This window comes from Camellia sinensis, chromosome 14, assembly GCF_055761805.1.
Source record: "Camellia sinensis isolate YWXY chromosome 14, ASM5576180v1, whole genome shotgun sequence".
Taxonomy (NCBI): Eukaryota; Viridiplantae; Streptophyta; class Magnoliopsida; order Ericales; family Theaceae; genus Camellia; species Camellia sinensis.
This window is the reverse complement of record NC_138974.1, coordinates 134,981,803-135,004,393: the sequence shown is the minus strand read 5'-3', so window position 1 is coordinate 135,004,393 and position 22,591 is coordinate 134,981,803. Positions and strand designations below refer to the sequence as shown.

Sequence of the window (22,591 nt, the reverse complement as noted above, 5' to 3'; positions counted from 1 at the left end):
TTATATTTGCCGACTAAATTTTTGGTCGCTAAATATATAATTACTGCGACTAATCCATTTAGTAACTAAAACACTTTAGTCGTGAAAAGTCATATTTTCTCGACCAAACATGTTAGTCGCCAATTCGCACATTCAACGACCAAATAGTTTGGTCGGCATTTGTCGCCCATTTCCACGACCAACTAATTTGGTCGCAAATTGTCACATTCCGCGACCAAAAAATTTGGTTGGCAATACATTCCACGACCAAAAGATTGGTCGGCAATATTCACTACAAAAAAATTACACTTTTGCCGACTAAAAATTTGGTTGGTAAAAGTCCATTTTTAATTGGCAAAAGTCATTCGCAACCAATTTTTTTGGTCGCCACTTTGGTCGCCAATTAAGGGTCGGCAAAAGTAATTGGCGACCAAAACTTTTGTTAGTCGGGAAAAAGTTAGATTTGCCGACTAAATTTTTGGTCGCTAAATATATCATTACCACGACTAATTCATTTAGTCGCTAAAACACTTTAGTCGCGAAAAGTGATATTTTCCCGACCAAATATGTTTGTCGCCAAAAGCAAAAAATCGGCGACCAACTATTTTCATCGCCAAAAGTTGAGGAATCGCCAACTAATAATTTAGTCGCCAAAAGGTAAGGAATTGCCGACCAATGATTTTAGTCGCAAAAGTGTAGAATTTGGCAACCAATTATTTAGTCGCCAAAACTTTTCTCAACCAAATATTTTGTTACCAAAAGACATTAAACAATCAACGACTAATTACTTAGTCATCGAATCTCTTTTTTTTTTTTTTTTGAACAATCAATTTTTGTTTATAAACATTCAATCCAATATTGAACAAAATTCATTCAACCCAACCTAAATATAACATTAAAATTCATCATATTTTCCTACTCAATCCCAAACTTTACAATCATTCCATTCAAAACATTAATTGAGACAAGTTTTAAACATCCATCCATTGAAAACTAGTAAGTAATTGAACAAAAATTAAAAGGAAAATCAATGAAGGAATCTAAAAAAATTCTACACAGGAAGTAATATATATGGTTTTGAAGCATCAGCCTTGTGCTTGATCGTTTTTGGAAGTCACCTACAAATAAAATAAGAAAAGTTAGAATCTAGAAAAACATCCAAAATGAAGTATTCTCATAAAAAAAAATTAACCATATGGCAAAAAAATTATATGATTACATTACAAACTTTTGATGATGACTATACCACAATTAACCATATGTCATTTTTAAAAAATGCAAAGAAAATGGGAGGAAAAGAAAAAAAAGAAAAAGAAAAAGAAGCCCAGTGAAGGGAAACATGAAAATTAATTCGAAGTTACAACATAGATGACAAAAGGGCCAATAGTGGGACCTTCACCACCGCTTCACAATGTCAGGTGTGATGAAAACATATTCTACAAATCAATAACTGGGCCTCAACCATCATTATTGGGTGGCAAAATTGATACTCAAGTCCTACAAGAAAGAGTTTTATTTTTGCTGTGACTTAATCAAATCAAGTCTCAACTCCAAAGAGAGAAAATGCAATCTTAAGACTGAGGATGGTAGCAGGAACCAACATATTCAAAAAAATATCTCATAAGCATTCGTAAAGTTAAAGTAGCTAAGCAGCAATGAACATCTGCAGGTTCTACCCCACACAATATGGTGTTCTAAGTTAAAAGAAAATACAAGCAAAAAATGATGAGGCACATAGCAATTTAAATCCCATTACCATTGACTAATATATGGGTCTTTTTACCTGAGGTCAGAGAGTTGCTTCACCTCTTGCCCCAAACTATGTAAGGAAAGTCACACCACCTAAGGTTGTTATTAGATACATGCAGTTAGCAGGAAGAAATATTTCATAAAAAGTGCCAGATGTCACCCTTAACATTGCAATAAAGGAAGAAAAATCTAATGCATGGGATCTTCAAGAAGAAGAACTACATTTGTAGGAAACTTTACAAGTTGCACCTATGAATTACTTGAAAGTACTGCAATAGCATTTCTTTGTATGTCAATGACAGAAAACATATCACATGGACAACTGTTACCAGTGAGAAGTTGGAAACGAAAATCCAAATAAGAAACTTCCTTGCTCTAATTCTTGGACAGGTCATGGTGGTACATGCCTTTTGGCACTGAGTTCCGCTAACCTTATATTACAACATGGAATAAAAGATGCACCTAGACCTCATGAAATTAGCAATTTTTCGCATAAGCTATGTGAAATTTGGCTTACTTTTTTTTTTGTTGTTGATAAATAAGTGAAATTTGGCACATTGAGCTGCGGCATCAAAGCATTTTGTGCCCCACAAAAAGTTAGAACAATATATATATAGCTCAATTGAACCAACAAGGAGTATTGGTTGAAATGCCAAATAACAGTAATAGTAAAGCAACTTTACAATCCTATTCATGGAAATCCTATAACAAGCATAGCATAATGCAAGAAGTTGGTAATCAATGGTTTTTAATAACTGTTTTGTGTTTGTGTGTGACAACTTAAACTCCTTCAAGGAAGTATCATGCATGTAGTAGTATCTTTTATTATAAGATACAATTGGCATCGTCATAAAACCCTCAAACCTTGGCACATAAGGATCATAATAATTTCAAATTGATGTCCCATTCTAAATTTCTAATAATGATACTGCAGGTTAAGCAACTGAGGGTCATTAAAGAAATATGCTAAAAGTTAATTGGCCAACAAAAAATAGAAAACCTTACAATAAGAAGGTGCTAAAAAATTAAGAACGAACCATGGAACTCAATTCAATACCTTAATATAAATAAAACAGAAACAGTGCAATGAATTGAAAAGAGGTATGCTCATATTGCTTACCTCCATGGCCATCATAAACACCAAAGAAAGACGTGGATGTGTCCAAATCCAGATGAGCTGCATGCTTTAGAACACAAGAACACCTCATATGAGTACAACACATAATCAGCTAAATAACAAATTAAACAAAAATTTAACCAGAATGCCACTAATTTTCCCTACTCTACCCCATGAAACGTTTAATGTGGAATCCAAGGCTTAACAAACTACTTTCAAGGTAAAATAAGAGTAATATGTTATGGATATTCATCAAAAAGGTCAAGCCAATGGTTTCACTGATTCTATGGTGTTGTTAAGATAGATGATCATGCAAGGCTATATAGAGAATAAAAGGGATAACAAATTACTTTATTCTGATCTAAAGTAATAATTTATGGTAATCATGTACCAACTCAACGGTTACGCATATTACACATGATTTTGTCATGCTCTCAACCATGATTTAGAACTGCTAACAAACAAACCCCAACAAAACCAAATTTATTAATATTGCCATGAACAAGCATCATAAAGTTTTGATTGCAAATATAATTTCAACATTTCATATAAAAAATGTCACTTATCAGAAGACAAAAAGCATTTCTTTCATTGATAAATGAACTATATCTTCTTAATACCTCCACAAATGTCAAACTCTGCTTCTCTAATTATTATTATTATTATTTTTTTTTATATTTTTTTTTCAAGTCTTTAATACTTCTAATTTTAACTGATAAGGGTCACATGTCCCAACAGCTGCACTCCATAGTCTTTTTTGCGCAAAACCAAACCATTACAATTTCCCCTACAATATGTCAAAGACTAGGGCTGATTTTGGGAATATCCAAACAAATTTTATTCTAATATCATGAATTGAACAAAGCCAGCAACAGGAAATGGATTTATATAGATGACATCATGTAATTGATATAATGCTCTTGTTTATGAGTATTAGTTTTTGATGTCAGGTGACCAGCCTCGATATGTGTTAACCTCTGTCACACTTATTATGTGATCCCTTTTTGGTGGAAGCATCCTGATCTACATATTGAGGATGATCACCTGATATCATATAAAACTTCTAGGTAACATCATAACATCTTTTTGAAAGCCTAATAGAAAATTCCCTCCATAACAACAAATAACCCGTTTATTTGTTTTATTCATACCACATTTACAATCTTTTAAACAAAAGCTGTCAGTTAAAAGTTAAGGGCCCCAATATAGAAATTCATTGACTAATCTCTTCTCATTTTCCCTGTTCTTTCCAATTAAGTATTGTCATACCACAATTAAGTATTGTCATACCTGAACCACGAGCAACTACCCAACGAACACACATCTGATAGCTTGAAATTCCAAAAAAGAAAAAAGAATAAAAAAACAAAAAAACAAAATCATCACATTCAAATAACAATAAAAACAAAACAAAAAAACAATTTACAGGGAGGAAACCTGAAGGGAAGAGGCGATTTTGAAGGCAATATTGTTTGGGAGACAACTTTGCAAAGCTGTCTATTTCGCCTCTCCAATTCCAAAAAAAAAAACAACTTTGCAAAGCTACACACCTTTTCTTCACTTTCTTCTTGCACCTCCATATCTAAACGCGCGCCTCTCATCTCTTCTCTTCCTCACTCGCCGACAGTAGTCATGGCTACAATCGTTAGTACAATCGTGGAAAATGAGTGGCAAACGGCCATGGCTTCGATCTCCACAGATTGGAGCTTGGATACCCTCTTAGTCAGATCTTCTCGAATTCGGCGGAGCCATAAGAATTAGGGATTTTTGGTTGAAGGGGATTTTTGGTTTTTCAGATTGGGGATTTTGGTTCAAGAGATGGGGAAGGGGGGAAGCCGAGCGGGAATGGAAAAAAGGGGGGTGGGAAATCGAGCGGGAATATTTTTTTGTTTTTTTTGGTAATATTTAACCAATAAAATGGTTCTTTTTTTAAAAAAAAAAAAAATATTTTTTGTTAAAATAATTTTTTTTACAGTTAATGACTTTTTTTTTTATTCTTTTTTTTTTAGTTATTAAAGTTGAAAATTTATCTGTTTCATTTTATTTTAATGAATAAAAAATTATTCTTATTTTTTTTACTTTGGTAGAAGTAGGGGTAATATTTTAATAAAAAATATTTTTCATAAATTTTATAAATTGGTTTTTGTTTATTTTTAAAAAAACATAAATTACAAACGCGTTTGGTTTGAACAAAATGGTTTAAAAAAATTTAAAATATAAACTAAAACACATGTTTGTTTAGGCCTAAAATATTTATATTTATTTTTTTTATTATTTATGACGATGGGATCATACACATTATAATTGAAAAAAAATAATTGGGAAAAAAATAATTGAAAAAAATAATATTTGAAAAGAGATAAGATAGATAGAGAAGAGAGATGAATGAAAGAGAGAGAGAGAAGAGAAATGAGTGAGAGACAAAGCAATAGAGACCCATTTCATTTTTTTGACTTTTTCCTCTTTCAACAACAATGGGCTCAGAGAAAGAGATGAGTGTGATTGAGAGAAATGAACGATTGAGAGAGAAGAGAGATGAGTGAGAGAGAGAGAGACAGAGAGAAAGAAAAAAAAAAAAGAGATAAACAAGATGAGCGAGAGAAAGAGAAAGACATCAAAAAGAGATGAACAAGAGATATAGAGAGAGTAAGAGGGAGAAGAAAGATAAGCAAGAGAGATAGAGAGAGCTAGAGATAAGAGTGATGAGTGACTGAAAGAGAGGGAAAAAAAAGAGAGAAAACAAATTGAGCGAGAGATAGACACACCGAGAGAGAGAGAGAGAGAGACAACAAAAAGAAATGAACAAGAGATAGAGAAAGAGACATTGAGAGAGAAAGAGAGAGAGAAGAATAATGAGTGAGAGAGAGACAGAGAGAGAAAGAGAAAGAGAGATAAAGAGATAGAGACATAGACAGAGAGAAACAAGAGATGAGTGAGAGATAGACAAAGAGAGAGAAAGAGAATGAAAAGAGATAAGAGAGAGAAAGACATAGAAAAAAAGAGAGATAGAGAGATAAGAAAGATAAGTAGGAAAGACAGAGAGAGATGAGTGAGAGAGGTAGAGAAAGAAAAAAGATGAGAGAGATAGAGAGAAGAGAGATGAGTGAGAGACAATGAGAAATAGAGACAGAGACAAAGACAGACAGACAGAGAAGAGTGATGAGTGTGAGAGAGACAAAGAGAGAAAGAGATAGAAAGTGAGAGACAGAAAAATATACAGAGAGAGGAGAGATGAATGAGATAGAAGAGAGAAGAGAGATGAGCGAGAGAGACATAGAGAGAAGAAAGATGAACGAGAGAGGCAGAGAGAGAGATAAAGATAAGAGAGATGAGTGAGAGAGACAGAGAGAAAAGGGAGAGCGAGATAGAGCGAGAGAAGAGAAATGAGCTTTCTAGGGTTCTGTAAAAGGAGAGTGTGAATATGAGGACTTAATAAGTTAGACTTCCTTATATGTTTAATATATAGATCTTAAGTAGGTCAATAAACAAAGATATTAGCTTCAGCAAAACTAGATATATATATATATATAGATCTTAATGAATTTTTTTTTTATTTGGTAGAAGTAGGGGTAATATTTTAATGAAAAATATTTTTCGTTAAAATAAAATTAATTTTTTATGGTCAATGAAAAATATGATTTTTGTGGCCCATTTTTTGGTGAAGGTGGTGGAGGAGAGAGAGTGACAGTAGTGGTGAAGGTGGTGGATAAGAGGTAATGGTGGTGGTGGTGGTAGTGGTGGCGAAGGAGATTAATGATGAAGTTGTGGTAGTGGTAGAGGAGATGGAGTGGCGGTGGTAGAGGAGAGGTAATAGTAGTAGTAGTGGTTGTAGTGGTAGTGAAGTGGTAACGATACTGGCAGTAATGGTAGTCGTAGAGATGGAGTGGCAACAATGGTAATAATGCTGGTAATGGAATGACATTTGCAGTAGTAGTGAATGTGGTAGAGGAGATGGGTGGTGAGAGAGAGATGAGTAAGAGACAACTAGAGAAGAGAGATAGAGAGAGAGAAAGAGACAGAGTGATGAGCGAGAGAGAGACAAAGTGGTCGCTAAAAGTGCATTTTCTTGTAGTGAAGAGCTCAGTAAATAGAGAAGAGGGGAGGGAGAGAGTGAGTAAGGTGAACACAATGGGGGGAAGAGACAGACAGACACACACACACACACACACAGAGAAAGAGAGAGAGAACAGTGAGAGACAGACAGACAGATATAGAGAGAGAAAGAGAGAGAAAAGAGTGATGGGTGATAGAGAGAGATAGAGAGAGAAAGAGATAGAGAGAGACAGAAAGAGAAAGAGATAGAGACAGAGACAGAGAGAAACAAGAGATGAGTAAGAGATAGACAAAGAGAGAGAAAGAGAGCAAAAAGAGATGATCGGGAGAAAGACATAGAAAAAGAGAGAGATAGAGAGAGAAGAAAGATGAGCGAGAAATTGGTAAAATAATAATTTTTTTTATAGTTAATGAATTGTTTTTTTTTAAGTAATTAAAGTTGAAAATTTATTTGTTTCATTTTTATTTTAATGAATAAAAAATTATTCTTATTTTTTTACTTTGGTAGAAGTAGGGGTAATAGTTTACTGAAAAATATTTTCCATAAATTTTATAAATTGGGTTTTGTTTATTTTTAGAAAAACATAAATTATAAACGCGTTTGGTTTGAACAAAATGTTTTTTTAAAAAATAAAATATAAACTAAAAAAATGTTCGTCTAGACCTAAAATATTTATATTTATTTATTTTATTATTTATGAAGATGGGATCATACACATTATAATTGAAAAAATAAATTATCGGGAAAAAAAATAATTGAAAAGAGATGAGAGAGATAGAGAAGAAAGATGAGTGAAAGAGAGAGAGAAGAGAATGAGCGAGAGAAAGAGAGACCCATTTCATTTTTTGACTTTTTCCTATTTCAAGAATGGGCTCAGAGAAAGAGATGTGTGTGATTGAGAGAAATGAACGAATGAGAGTAAAGAGAGATGAGTGAGAAACAGAAAGAAAGAAAAAAAGCGAGAGATAGACACACAGAGAGAGAGAGAGAGACAACAAAAAGAAATGAACAAGAGCTAGAGAAAGAGACATAAAGAAAGAAAGAGAGAGAGGAGTGATGAGTGAAAGAGAGACAGAGAGATACACAAATAGAGAGAGAGACACAGAGAGAGAAGAGATAGAGACATAGACAGAGAGAAACAAGAGATGAGCGAGAGATAGACAGAGAGAGAGAGAAAGAGAACGAAAAGAGATGATCGAGAGAAAGACAAAAAAGAAGAGAGATAGAGAGAAGAAAGATAAGTAGGAAAGACAGAGAGAGAGATAGAGAGAAGAGATATGAACGAGAGAGAAAGAGAGAGAGACAAAGAGAGAAAGAGATAGAGAGTGAGAGTCAGAAAAAGAGACAGAGAGAGAGGAGAGATGAACGAGATAGACAGAGAGAGAGATAGAGAGAAGAGAGATGAGTGAAAGAGACATAGAGAGAAGAGATGTGAACGAGAGAGAGATAGAAATAAGAGAGATGAGCAATAGAGACAGAGAGAAAAGAGAGATGAGAGAGAGCGAGAGAAGAGAGATGAGCAAGAGAGATAGAGACAAGAGAGCTGAACGAAAGAGATAGAGAAAGAAAAGAGATGAGAGAAAAGAAGAGATAGATAAGTGAGAGACACAGAAAGAGAGAGACAGACAGACAGATAGACAGAGAAGAGTGATGAGTAAAAGAGAAAAAGAGCGAAAAGAGATAAACGAGAGAGATACAGAGAGAGATGAGCGAGAGAGATAAAGAGAAGAGAGATAGGGAGAGATAGAGAAAATAGAGATGAGCAAGAGACATAAAGAGAGAGATAGAAAGACAGAGAAGAGTAATGAGTGAGAGAGAGAAAGAGAAGAGAGACAGAGACAAAAATAGAGACACAGAGAGAGACAGACAGACAAAGAAGAGTGATTAATGAGAGAGAGAAAGAGAAGAGAGACAGAGATAGAGACACAGAGAGAAAGAGAGAGACAGATAAATAGAAAGAGAGAGAAAGAGTGATGAGTGAAAGTAAAGTTTTATTTTTCTTTCAACGACGAAAGTATTTTAGTTGCCAAAACTATATATACGGCGACCAAAATATTTTTTAGTCGCTGAAATTAAAGTTTTGCTGACCAAACTTTTGGTCGCGAAAGATAAAAAATAAATTTTTATTTTTCTTTCAGCGACAAAAATATTTTAGTTGCCATAACTATATATACCGCGACTAAAATAATTTTTAGTCGCTGAAATTAAGGTTTTGCCGACCAAACTTTTGGTCGCTAAAGATAAAAAATAATTTTTTATTTTTCTTTCAGCGACTAAAATATTTTAGTTGCCAAAACTATATATACCGCGACCAAAATAATTTTTAGTCGCTGAAATTAAGGTTTTGGCGACCAAACTTTTGGTCGCGAAAGATAAAAAATAATTTTTTATTTTTCTTTCAGCGACTAAAATATTTTAGTTGCCAAAACTATATATACCGCGACCAAAATAATTTTTAGTCGCTGAAATTAAGGTTTTGGCGACCAAACTTTTGGTCGCAAAAGATAAAAAATAATTTTTTATTTTTCTTTCAGCGACTAAAATATTTTAGTTGCCAAAACTATATATACCGCGACCAAAATAATTTTTAGTCGCTGAAATTAAGGTTTTGGCGACCAAATTTTTGGTCGCTAAAGATAAAAAATAATTTTTTATTTTTCTTTCAGCGACTAAAATATTTTAGTTGCCAAAACTATATATACCGCGACCAAAATAATTTTTAGTCGCTGAAATTAAGGTTTTGGCGACCAAACTTTTGGTCGCGAAAGATAAAAAATAATTTTTTATTTTTCTTTCAGCGACTAAAATATTTTAGTTGCCAAAATTATATATACTGCGACCAAAATAATTTTTAGTCGCTGAAATTAAGGTTTTGCCGACCAAATTTTTGGTCGCGAAAGATAAAAAATAATTTTTTATTTTTCTTTCAGCGACGAAAATATTTTAGTTGCCAAAACTATATATACCACGACCAAAATATTTTTGTAGTCGCCAATTGTGGCAAATTTAGCGACTAATTTTTTTTTAGTCGCCAATTGTGAGATTTTTAGCGACTAATTTTTGTTTTTAGTCGCCAAAAATTAATATACCCCGACTAAAAAAATTTAGTAGCTAAATATTGTACTTTTACCGACTAACATAATTTTTGGTCGCCAATTCCACAACTTTTGGCAACCAAAATATTTTTAGTCGGCAAAAGTGGTCGCCAATTGTGTATTTTCTTGTAGTGTATTCTGAGCATAACCAATAAACACACAATTTACTATTTTTGGTCCAATCTTAGTCTTTTTAGGAACATGAACTTCAACTTTTACCAAACACGCCTACACTTTTAAGTATTTGTAGGATGGCAGTCAACCTTTCCATAATTCATAAGGAGTGCTGTTGGTTTTCTTGTGGGGTATTCTGTTAAGAACATAATTAGCAGACAATATTGCTTCCCCCCATAAGTTTTGTGGTAAGCCTGAACTTAGTAACATGGCATTCATCATTTCTTTTAGGGTTCTATTCTTTATTTCAGCACTTCCATTTTGCTAAGGAGAATAGGGTGCTGTAGTTTGGTGAATAATGTCATGTTGTGCACAAAATTCATTTAACAGTGCATCATATTCACCACCCCTATCACTTCTAACCATTTTAATGGTTTTACCAAGTTGATTTTCAACTTCTGTTTTGTAAAGTTTAAATATTTCTAAGGCTTCATCTTACTTCTAAGTAAATAAACATAATAATATCTTGTGCAATCATCGATAAATGTTATGAAATACATTTTGCCTCCTCTAGTTTGAATGAATGTAAGATCACATACGTCTGTATGAATTAATTCTAGAGGTTCGGTTTTCCTTTCAACCGATTTAAATGGAGCGTTAGTTAGTTTTGCTTCTACACAAATTTCACATCTATGATAATAATTAATTTCAAACTTTGGTATATAATATAAACCAATTAATCTACGCAAAACATCAAAATTCACATGTCCTAATCTACCATGCCATAAATTCGACTTAAGAATATAAGCAAAAGATGTGTTATTCTTTTTCATAGCAACTTTCGGTACAACTGTCATTACATTTAATTTGAAGAGACCATCACTCATGTATTTCTTACCAACATACATACCACTCTTTGATAATACAAATTTATCAGACTCAAATACAAGCCTAAAACCATTTTTACTTAACAAAGAGTTAGAAACCAAATTCTTCTGGATGTCAAGTACATGTAGTACGTTGTTGAGGGTCAGTTCTTTCCCTGATGTCATCTTCAAGATCACTTTTCCTTGTCCAGCCACAGTAGAAGTAGAAGAATTTCTCATGAAAAGTTGTTCACCATTTGCAGCCTCATTATAGGTAGTGAACATATTCTTGTTCGCACAAATATGACGAGTTGCCCAGTGTCAATTCACCATTCCTTGGGATTTCCAACCAAATTAGGCTCAGATACCACAGCAGAAAGGTTGATGTCATTCACTCCGTCAGAGATGTAATCTAGTTCAGTTATATTGGCTTGATTGGTGGTCTTCTTACTTGTATTTCCATGATCCTTCTTAGGGCGACGGCAGTCAGAAGCTCGATGTCCAGTCTTACCACAGTTATATCATTTTCCTTTGAACTTCTTGTTGCCATTGTTGTCGCCTTGTTTAGGACCATCTTCAGTAAACTTCCTATTTTTGTTATGTGGTTTGTGAACTTGTTCAACCACATTAGTCTTGGATTGAATGGGATTTTTCTCATTCCTCTTTTCAGTCTTTCAGTTATCTTCCCCAATTCTCAATCTTACAATCAACTCATCGATAGTCATCTCCATCCGTTTATATTTTAAATAATTTTTGAAATCTTTCCAAGTCGGTGGTAACTTTTCCACTAGAGCAGTGACTTGGAAAGATTTTCTTAAAGACATACCTTTTGAATGAATATCATGCAAAATTATTTGAAAATTTTGAACTTGAGAAATTACTGTTTGGAAGTCTACCATAACAAAGTCCAGAAATTTACCGACAACAAATTTCTTCGTGCCGGCATCTTCTGTCTTGTATTTCTTCTCCAAAGAATCCCACAATTCTTTTGCTGACTTTAGAGGACTGTAAACATTATACAGCATGTTGTCAAGGCCATTAATGATGTAGTTTCTGCAAAGGAAATTTGAATGTTTTCAAGCGTCTACAATGGCAACAACTTGCCGATCACTTTCACCCTCTTTAAGTGCTAGAGCCTCTTCACGGAGAAATCAGGCCAAATTAAGAGTTGTAAGATAGAACAACATCTTCTGCTGCCATCTCTTAAACTCAGTATCGTTAAATTTTTTCGATTTTTCTCCGTGATTTATTGGTACTTGAACATAGTTCTGGATAGGGATCGGAGTTGGTGTAACAGTTGGAGTACCATTACTAGTTACAGATCAGTTGTAGTAGCCATAATATCTGATTAAAGAAATCAGGAAAAACAAACCACAAATTAATTTTCTAGTTATTAAAACCAAAAAATAAATTATAATACAAAATAATTTTATTTTCCTTGTTACTAAAACCAAAAAAATAAAATACCACAATAATTTTTTGTAACACCAAATAATATTCTGCAATTGTTAATAATACCAGTATATTACTATTAGTTGTCAAAGAAAATAGACAATATATTACTACTATCTGTCAAATAGTTTAAAATTACTATTTGTATTTTACAACCAGAATATCACTTTGAAAACACAGAAAATTAAATTCAATGAAGACACCAAAAAGAGTCTGTCTTAAGATTGTTGGACAATCTTCACTGTATTTAAATTAATTAATTCTGTTGTGTACTTAACAACAAACAGAATATAAAAGAAAAATAGGAAAAGAGAATGAATGTTTGATTACAAAAATCAAACTAGAAATATAATTAAATAAATAAAAACAGATTTTATTTTGTTACCAAAACAAAATTAAAATCTGATTTAAATAAATAATAATAAAACAGAAAATAAATAAATAACTTACTTGATTAATATTTTGAATATTATTCTGATCAAGTCCAGTGTTCGACACTGTGTCCTTAAGATAAATTCGTCCTCTCCACGGTACTTTCAAAATATGGACGTCTATTTCCCAAGATAAAATGATCTATCAACAAATAAATGTTGCACTACAATTTATTTGAACAACGAACACACAAAGTGTTATACTCTTTCTCACAAGGAAAATAATGCAACAATATGTAGAGAGTAATTGCAGATTAATATGGACGAAAATTGTGAATGAATTCATCAAATGAGGGCTACCTATTTATAGATGAATTAGTGGCTGCTGGTTTTGAATTTAAACAGGTAGCAAACCTGTTCGAACAGGTACTAAACCTGTTGGTTTGAATTGGTACTGTTTGAGTTCAAATTCAAACAGATAAAACCGAATTTGCACAGATTTGAATCTGTTCGGATGGGAGAAAACCAGACTCAATTTTGAATTTAAATTCCGAAAATCAAATTGAAAAAATTAGAATTTAATTTTAGAAAAATAAATTCAAATGTTTTTGGCCCAAAAAGATAGGTATTGGGCCGAACAAGCCTAACCTCGCACCCGCACCCAGGCCCAGGCCCAACCCGCCCGTGGTGATTTTTGGGTCCAATGGTTCTAGCCCATTTTGCCTATAACTTCTCCATTCTACAAACTTGGGTACCCCTTGAGGCACACCCCAAATTCCAATCCTAAGCCTTATAAACCCATTCAAAACTTCCCACTAAATCAATGTGAGATAAGTCTTAATCAAACCTTTAAGGATTTTCCACCAAAACTCCATTTCTATGGAACACACTTTGGGTTCAATTTCTCATTCACTCGATAATGGTTTTAAGCAACTAAATATACCACGTGAATAACAACGCGGCATAGAACGCATTATCACTTAGACCTGGTAACTTTGACGTACGGGTCCCACCTAAATAAATGACCAAAGTTAAGAAAAAATTCTAGTTTTACCTAGATTTTTCAAAACGTTTCTAACAAAATCAATGTGGAATTATTTCTTTACTTTGTACAGCTACAAAGTTTTGGCCAAAGTGAAATTTTTCTTGGCCACAGAAGTAACCTCTTTTTTCAGGGGGTTTAATAAAGGGGGATTTGGTGATAGCCCCTCACTATCTAATTTATCTTTTAAAAGGACAAGAATTATATAAGTACTTTTAAAATCTCATAATATTTTAAAACTTATTTCTTTTACCATATTACCCTCATAAAATTTTACTTTGTATGAAAGTAAAATTTTACTCTGTATGAAAGTAAAATTTTATTCTGTATAAAAGTAAAATTTTACTCTGAAAAACGAGTAAACTGTGAGACTTTAAAGCTAAAAGTAAAATTTTACTCTGTATAAAAGTAAAATTTTACTCTGTATGAAAGTAAAATTTTACACTCTGAAACTAAGAGTAAAATTTTACTCTGTATAAAAGTAAAATTTTACTCTGAAAAACTAGTAAAATGTTACTCTACACAAAAGTAAAATTTTACTCTGTATAAAAGTAAAATTAAATTTTACTTTGAAAAACTAGTAAAATGTTACTCTACACAAAAGTAAAATTTTACTCTGTATAAAAGTAAAATTTTACTCTGATTCTGTCAAATGAAAAAACAGAACAATAGAACCAGAGTAAAATTTTACTCTGGTTCTATCAAATGAAATTTGATAAAAAAAACAACAAAAATAAATCAAAAACAAAACAAACAAAAAAAAACAAATTAATCAACAAATCAACATATCTAATTGAGAAGAAAAACTTCTAAAACTCGATCAACAATCACAAATCTCAATGAAAAGAATACATATGTTCAACAACACTTATACACACAAATATATATTTATATATATATACATATATTCTCAAAATCTTGAATGAGGAATGTAACGGCTGCAAGATCTTCAGATTTGGAGATCGTCTTTATCGGCTACGAACTCAGATTTCAAATTTTTCATACGTATGATACTATATATATAAGGGCAATATTGTGATAAAAAAAATAGAAATTATAAAATGTCCTTATTAAGGTAAGCATTTCTTACTTAGGAACTTTTTGAAAAAAAATTAATTGAATTATCCTTTACCCTAATAAAAAGGTCCAAAATGAGAGTTCCACCAAAAATCCCTTTAATAAAGGATAATCGTTCAGCAAATTAAATAATATCATAGAATTTGTATCTTAGGAAAAGATTCTAACTCTTTTTTCTTGGTATTTTCTGTGGTACCAACCAGAATACATAGGTTGTGGGGTCAAAGGCCAAAAAAACTAATCATACTTACACCTACCATTTGAGTTTTGTATTTGTCGTCTTTTGCTTGTAGATTCCAGAACTAATTTTTGCAATTATTATTGATTTCCCTAATGCTTTTAACGCCATGAACATTATGTTTTAGTTGAAGGTAATTTAGGTGTGATTTATAGAACAATTGAAATCTGACTCCGCTTCATCATTAGCTCTCAAGAATTGGATTTGGACTTCATCCTCAATTAAGATGTCAAATCTTAAATATCAATTTTTAAAAGTAATAATTGACATTTTTACAAAATTTAATTAAATACTATTTGTCTAGTTGGCATTTAGGATTACCTTTCTCTTGTCAATTTGACATACGAAGAGAAAAATGTCAAATTTATTAGTATTTATTTTCATTATGTTATATTAAACATACAATACATGGATTTTGTTCAAAATCTTTAAAAAAAAAATCTCAATTTTATTTGAAACACAATTCAAAGTAAAAATTGTCACAATTTAAATCTTTCAACTTGCCATGTATTGTGTTTCAAATTTAAGATGTCACATAGTCACTTAAATTTTTAAAATAAAACTTGAGATCTTCAATTTTAAAGAAACAGTTGGAAACGCTCTCAATTTTTAAAATTTTTTTTTACAAGTATAATACTAGATCAAGTTTTATAATTTTTACAAATCATTATTCTTTCTCACTATCACATGAAATAACTAATTCATCATTAATTATTCAATTTTAAAAGTTTCATTGTTTTTATTTATATAATTACAAACAAAAGAAAAATAAAATAAAAAACAAAAACCATGTTACAAAAGAAGTGGCCAACAAACAAAAGTGTAAGGCCTCGTTTGGCAAGAGGCTATTTTAGTTAAAAAGTCAAAAAGTTATTAAAAAAGCCAAAAAGCTAACAACTCATACCAAAAAGTTAAAGATTCCCTTTTCTCTCTACTTTTTGCACATCTTTTCGTAAAAAAACCAAAAAGTCATCCCAAACATACTAGTTTTTTTTACATCACATTTTAGCTAAATAGCCAAAAAGTTACTAAATTAGCCTATTCCCAAACGAGGCCTAAGTTTGGAATTAGTGGGTTGGGGAATCCGAGGGCTATTTTGGTCATTGTGTGTGTAGTTTTATAAGGCTAGGGTTTGGTGTCCGGTTGACTAGTGTACACGGTTTACAGAACCTGTCGTTTATTTAGCCGAATCAGCCACAATGCCACACACCATACTCCTCTGCTCCCTCTTATACTCCATCCATTTCTCTCCCAAATCTAGTCAAATTTCCTAAATTGGAGTTTAGGGTATTCACCTGATCTTGTTTGAGCTTCGTTTCACACTCGCCCTCCTCTCTCCTCTCCATTCCTTGTCTACTAATCAATGGTATCATTCTTCTGGGTTTCTCTAAATATATCTCCTCTGTAATGCTTGGAAAGTTACTGAAGTGTGAGTTTGGCTTCTAAAAAGTAGTGATCATCTTAATGGATCTGAAAGAAAAGGTGAGTGAACCGTGATCGTGTGCTCTCTTTCTTAACTATTATGTCCATTACAGGACTTTACTGTTTACTGATGTTTGATTGGTCCATCTTTATGGCATAGGAAGCAAAAGGACCAGGGGAAATGATGATCAAGAAAAGCTGTAGCGATTGTCACACAACAAAAACGCCTCTCTGGAGAGTCGGCCCTGCTGGGCCAAAGGTAAGAGAGACACCAAACCCAACCATGGTTACTCTGTTTTGGGTCTTCTTTTTCTTTTTCTTTTTCTTTTTTTCTTTTTCTCCCATTTATGATAATTCTTTTTTCATGGGTACTCTGTTTTTCAGTCTCTATGTAATGCTTGTGGGATCAAATACAACAAGAGGAGGAGGGCACTTCTGGGTTTGGACAGAGGAAGGATCGAAAAGGGTAAGAAGAAGAGGAAGAAGAACAGAGGAGGAGGGAACTGCAGAGTGGGAGAGTCATTGAAGCTGAGATTGATGGCATTGGAAACAGACATGGTGTTGCAGAGATCAGAAAAACAGAGGAACAAGTTGGGTGAAGAAGAAAGAGCGGCTATACTGTTGATGGCTCTCTCTTGTGGATCTCTTTATGCTTTTAGAGAAGAGAAGCCCTAACTAATTTACCTGCCAGATTCTCGTCTTTAATTGTAATCCTTTTTTTAGATTTTTAGAAAATTATGAAATTTAAGAAATGATTGTAAGCACTAATATAAACTATAGTGTTTGAGATTGAGATTGAGATTGAGATTGAGATTGATCAGTTATTCTTCTCAACAGTAGTGTATGAAGCTACGGCTTGCTTTATTTTATTTATTAAATCGCTTTTCATTTTCATTGAACAAGCTGGCGGGAAAATTAGGTTTTGCCGCTAAATTATCCGCCACTGACCGCAACATATCTTGTGGTCAATGGGTAAGGATCCTCTAGAGTTTTTTTTTTTCTAAAGTTTTTTTTTTCTAAAGTTTCTTAAAGTGGTGTGTTGTATGGTTGAGATTTAATGACAAGTCATATCAATTTTTTAGCATTAAATCTCACCCATACAACATACCACTTTAGAAAATTTTAAGAAAAAAAAAACTCTAGAAGATCCTTATGTGGTCAGTGGCGGATAATTTAGCGGCAAAAAAAAATTGATGACTTTAAAAAATTATCCTAAAGTTTTTTAAAGTGGTGTGTTGTATGTGTGAGATTTAATGCTAAAAAATTGATATGACTTGTCATTAAATCTCAACTATACAACACACCACTTTAGGAAACTTTAGAAGGAAACTTTAGAAAAAAAAAAACTCTAGAAGATCCTTGCTCACTGACCACAAGATATGTAGCAGAAGAAAAATGATTTACTAACAAATTTTATTAAATATTTAAAATAAAATATATTAGAATAATATAAGGGATTAAGTTGAGTTTGATAACTCAATTTAATTCAAAATTGAAAATATAAAATTATTTTATTTTTAAGTCCTTTTTAAGTGCAATGTAGGGCTTAGTTAGGGTTTTTACAATATAATTTAAGATTACAAAATAATTTAAAATTATTTTTAAATTCCAATTATGCCCAAACTGAACCAGTGAATATGCAAGCCCACTGGTTCATTTGACTTAAAAGAGTGTATGGACATTGATTTCAATCATATTCACCGGTTCATTTCAATGTGGTAAATTTTTTCTCACATATATAATAAATGACTTTAAAAATTATAAAATTTAGCATTAAGGTATTGTTCAGTGTGTTTGGTTTGAGTTTTTTGAATTAAGTTTTTTGAAAATTGAGTTTTTTAGTTTTTGTATTTTTTTGTTTTTAGTGAATATTTTTAAAATTTTAAATATTTTTTTTAAATTTTTTAGATGCACCTTACTTAGATGTATCTAAAAATTAAAAAATTTGTAAAAAAATATTTTTAAAAATTAATAAATACATCAAAATACAAAAAAATGTACTGAATTTTCGTATTTTTTTTGTATTTTTGGTATTTAGTGAATTTTTAAAAGATTTTTTTCAATTTTGTTTTACTTTTTAGGTATATTTATGTTAGGTATGTCTAAAAATAAAAAAATTGCTCAAAATATTAAAAAAATTCAGTAAAAATAAAAAAATACGAAAAATAAGAAAGTAAAATTTTTTAAAAAGTGTTTTTGAAAAATAGAATTTTTTAAAAAGTGTTTTTGAAAAGTGATAACCAAGCATAGTGTTAGTATTAAATTTTAATTTTCAATTTTATCCAACGCTACCCAATTCAATGGCTAAGTACAAGAGTTCTATCAGGAAGTATCAAGAGATGTATCCATTACCTTTACTTTTCTGTTCTTTATTTTTTTATTTTTTAAAAAAAAAGAAAAAAGAAAAAGAAAAAAATGAAACTCCTAATCGTAAAGGTGATTTTATTTATTTAATTATTTTACAGTAGAATTTATATTTATTTTGAGATCATCTTGGAACTAGCAGTCTTCATAAATAAAGGATCAAAAAGCAGAGTAGCAGAGAATAAAGGAGCAACCGCTTTGAGCTTCTAGGTGACTCCAGAGAACACGAACACGAACACAGTAACGAGGAAGGAGGAGGAAGTACTAGAAGTTGACATGCAATATCTGGAAAACACTAGAAAAGGCTGCCACGTCAAAGATATTTGACACGTGTATGCTATGCTCCCTTCAGTTGGAACTCAAACAGGAAAAGCAGCGGCTGCAAAGTTCATCATCCTACCCTACTTGCTTATTATAGTATTACCAACATCTTCTCAATCTTGTATCACTTTTTGTCCAGCGTCTTCGAGACTCCGAAGAAATTGAGTAAAGAATGGAATCAAGATTAGCGGCCACCGCAAGGGTGAGTTTCCGGGCATTTTCCGGCAGCGTGTCTCGCCACCAATTTCTGCCAAGGGGACTGGCGACGGCCTTCATCCCAACTCGTCACATCGCTGACCCTGCCATTCACTCCTCCGAAGCCTCTGATGTAAGTGTAATGATCAAGGATTTGTGTTGTTTTAATCGTGTCCATGTCTGTTATTTATTGTTTATTTTGTGAATTATGGTGTTGGTATGGTATCATTTATAAGATTCATGGTACGGCGGCCCTCCCAACTCGTCGAGTGGCTGACCCTGCCGTTCACTCCGAAGCTCATGAAGTAAGTAATCAAAAACAATTACATACCAAGTATGTGTGTGTGTCTGTGCATTATTTACAGACAAATAAAAGTTTACACTCGTATCATGATCTTTTTCTTTATGTTCAAGGAAAACTTTGTTCACTTAAATCTCTTCATTACACATTTAGATCATCTCCAACGCCGCATTTTTGGTTTCATTAAATTTAAATTTGATGAAAAGATGAGCCTTTTGTAACTTCAATGTTTTCATCAAATAAGTATCAAATTCAAAATATCTCAAATCTTTTATCAAACAATCAAATTGAGGATGACTTGTGTTTTCATCAATTCACTGTTTATAGCCGTAAACAAACGTCATGACCGGATGGCCACCTCCTTGCAAAAATTTATGCAAAAATTACACTGGTCAATCAACCGGACAGACATAATCCCCCTAGTCAACCGGTGATTTGATGAAATTTCAAATTATTTCATTAGAACACGCGCTATCACATCAAGTTTTTACTTAAATTTGATGAAAAAAAAGTTAATTGCTGGAGATGCTCTTAGGCCTCTTCATTACATATTTAGCCTTTTTGAGAAGTGCAAAAACAATCAGTTAATTGATTTTTTAATTTATTTAGTTCACATCATCTCTCTATTTTTTGTACAAAAAATTTTATACATTTTGTACATGTTTTAAAAAAATCAACTCTTTTTGGCATTTCTTAAAACAATCCTTTTACATAATATGATTGATGAAATTCTTATAAACATCATGATGCCTTTGATGATGATATCCTCACCGAGGACGATGAATGACGAATAATATCATTTCTATTACACATTATGATTGATGAAATTCTTATTTCACAATCACATGATATAACAGGGATTTCACTACAGTTATGTAATAGAAATTATCTCACTTAACATGAATATGAATTTTTAAAGCAACTCTCATTGCATTTAGTTGCTCTATTTACTTTACCAATATATTTGTACAACAAATATTATGCGTATATGTGAGACTTACAATAAAGTGTCATGGCCATATGTGAGGCTTGCATTGTTTATCAATTTACTTCAAATTCTTATGTTTATCTATACCATAAATGTCAAGTGTATACCTAGAGTACATTATACTTAAATAAATGGTGAAATATAAAGCCTCTAATTGATATATTTCATGTTGCAGAGGAGTGATGCAGAGGAAGCCATAACAGCTCAGAAGCAAACAGAGCACAAACACATCAAAGAAAACGACCCATTTGCCACCGTAAAACCACCATACGCATCATCTCCAAAACTAGAGAGCACAGGGGTGAACCAACCCATAGACCCCATCATACAACAAAAGCGCCGCCAAACGACCACCATAGGCAGAGCACCCGTCGAGGATGTAAGCTGCACAGGCCTCGACGGCACGCCATGGCCAGAAGAAGAGAAAGAAGATAGGCGGAGACAAGAGGGAGAGTACAAGGAATATAACAGTCATCACAAGGCGTCACCGTTGTCGGAGATTGAGGTGGTGGACACCAGGAAGCCCATCACGAGGGCAACTGATGGGACGGCTGATTCACATGCAGATTTCTTGAATGCTAGTGATGAGGTGGTTTTGTGGAGGGAGGAGCAATTGGATACGGCGGAGGACTCGCTGAGGAGGGCTATGGAGATGTGGAAACAGTCTGAGATTAGGGGTATGCCTGATTCTCCACATGGAAGGGTTCTCAGAGCGCTTCGCGGTGAGGATTGGTGAATTTAATGTTTGTTGTAATTTTCTGGGGGTTTTGTACTATTTTCTGTGTAGTTTGAAATATGATGTTACAAATTTTGTTGCATTTTTCAATTTTTTTCTTTTCTTGTTTTGTGGAACGAAAAAATAAGCATAAAGCTTGGTAGTTCGAAAAAACATTGGCTCGAATGGCTTAAGTATCCAAAATGACATCGTTTTGGGTATTTTTTTTTTTCTTTTCTTTTCCTCCTGTTTTCTCCCCTAGAACAGACCGAAGAAGAAGAAGAAGAAGAAGAAGGAAAGAAGGAGAAGGAGAGAATAAGAAGAGAAGAAGGAGATCGCCATGGACGGAGATCACTATGGACGAAGAGGCCAAAGGAGATGCCGAAGCTAGATCTTGATTTTGAATTTGGTTTTTTTGATTCTGTGGATTGATTTTGATTTTGTTTTGATTTTGGTTTTGATTTTGGATTGATTTTGGATTTTGATTTTAATTTTGGGTTTGGTTCAATCTTGTTTTCTAGAACATCCCGACCGAAACATAACAATGAATCAACTTCTTTTTCTAAATCATCCCATTAGAATCAAACTTCTTTTTCTAAATCATCCCATTAGAATTAGTTTGATGAATCAACTTCTTTTGTTTTCTACTTCTCTTTAATTCATCATCCCGAACGAAACATATCAATGAATCAATTGCTTTTTCTGTAAGTAAACCAACTTCTTTATTCTATATATATATATATACAAAAATCTATACACTCGTGTGCCTGAGAAACATCTCTAATCTGAAAGAAAGATGAGATGATAATGATGAAGAAATTGGGGTGTTGTTGTTAGTTATACTGTTGGCTTGTTTTTTGTTTTGTTTTTGTCTCTCTCTCTCATACCAATGAAGTAAAACTGGAAAGAATAATAGAAATCATCACACTCAATTAGTTTGATCACTAATTCAAAAATAGTTAAAGATCACACTTTGACAAAAAAAATATCTCACTTTTATTGGCAGTGTGATAAAAAAATTAGATTGACACTACAGGAAATGTGTGATTTAACGGCGTTTTTTTAACGGCGTTTTGTTAAACGTCACGTTTTTTAATATTTAACGACATTTTATAAACGTCGCATTTTGGT

The 22,591-nt window shown here is 32.7% G+C and overlaps 2 protein-coding genes and 1 long non-coding RNA gene across 5 annotated transcripts; 2 read left to right on the top strand and 1 right to left on the bottom strand.

Annotated features, from left to right (window-relative positions):
• Positions 1 to 851: 851 nt before the first annotated feature.
• LOC114256876 (uncharacterized) lies at positions 852 to 4,711 on the bottom strand. 2 transcript variants are annotated; one of them, XR_014351188.1, is made up of 4 exons: positions 4,396 to 4,711; positions 4,136 to 4,176; positions 2,849 to 2,912; positions 852 to 1,097 (listed from the first exon to the last, which is right to left on the bottom strand). It is a non-coding gene; the product is annotated as an uncharacterized LOC114256876 (long non-coding RNA). The 2 variants fall into 2 exon arrangements; XR_014351189.1 differs by having other exon boundaries at positions 4,283 to 4,407.
• An 11,592-nt stretch (positions 4,712 to 16,303) lies between these two features.
• Positions 16,304 to 17,410, top strand: LOC114262794 (GATA transcription factor 15). The gene is made up of 3 exons (XM_028203199.2): positions 16,304 to 16,636; positions 16,737 to 16,835; positions 16,961 to 17,410. Exons 1-3 carry the CDS (start codon positions 16,619 to 16,621, stop codon positions 17,249 to 17,251), a joined length of 408 nt encoding a protein of 135 aa, XP_028059000.1. The 5' UTR covers positions 16,304 to 16,618; the 3' UTR covers positions 17,252 to 17,410.
• Positions 17,411 to 19,119: 1,709 nt separating this feature from the next.
• LOC114262793 (GATA transcription factor-like protein) lies at positions 19,120 to 21,646 on the top strand. Of its 2 annotated transcripts, XM_028203197.2 has the most exons (3): positions 19,291 to 19,589; positions 19,693 to 19,761; positions 20,921 to 21,646. In XM_028203197.2, exons 1-3 carry the CDS (start codon positions 19,434 to 19,436, stop codon positions 21,479 to 21,481), a joined length of 786 nt encoding a protein of 261 aa, XP_028058998.2. In that variant the 5' UTR covers positions 19,291 to 19,433; the 3' UTR covers positions 21,482 to 21,646. The 2 variants fall into 2 exon arrangements, with proteins under 2 accessions (XP_028058999.2, XP_028058998.2); XM_028203198.2 differs by lacking the exon at positions 19,693 to 19,761 and having other exon boundaries at positions 19,120 to 19,589.
• Positions 21,647 to 22,591: the final 945 nt, after the last annotated feature.

Coding starts and splice junctions, on each gene's coding strand:
- LOC114262794 (XM_028203199.2), top strand. Junction 16,836..16,960: donor TCGGCCCTGCTGGGCCAAAG/GTAAGAGAGACA, acceptor TCTGTTTTTCAG/TCTCTATGTAATGCTTGTGG.
- LOC114262793 (XM_028203197.2), top strand. CDS start 19,434: ATGGAATCAAGATTAGCGGCCACCGCAAGGGTGAGTTTCCGGGCATTT. Junction 19,590..19,692: donor ACTCCTCCGAAGCCTCTGAT/GTAAGTGTAATG, acceptor ATCATTTATAAG/ATTCATGGTACGGCGGCCCT. Junction 19,762..20,920: donor TTCACTCCGAAGCTCATGAA/GTAAGTAATCAA, acceptor TTCATGTTGCAG/AGGAGTGATGCAGAGGAAGC.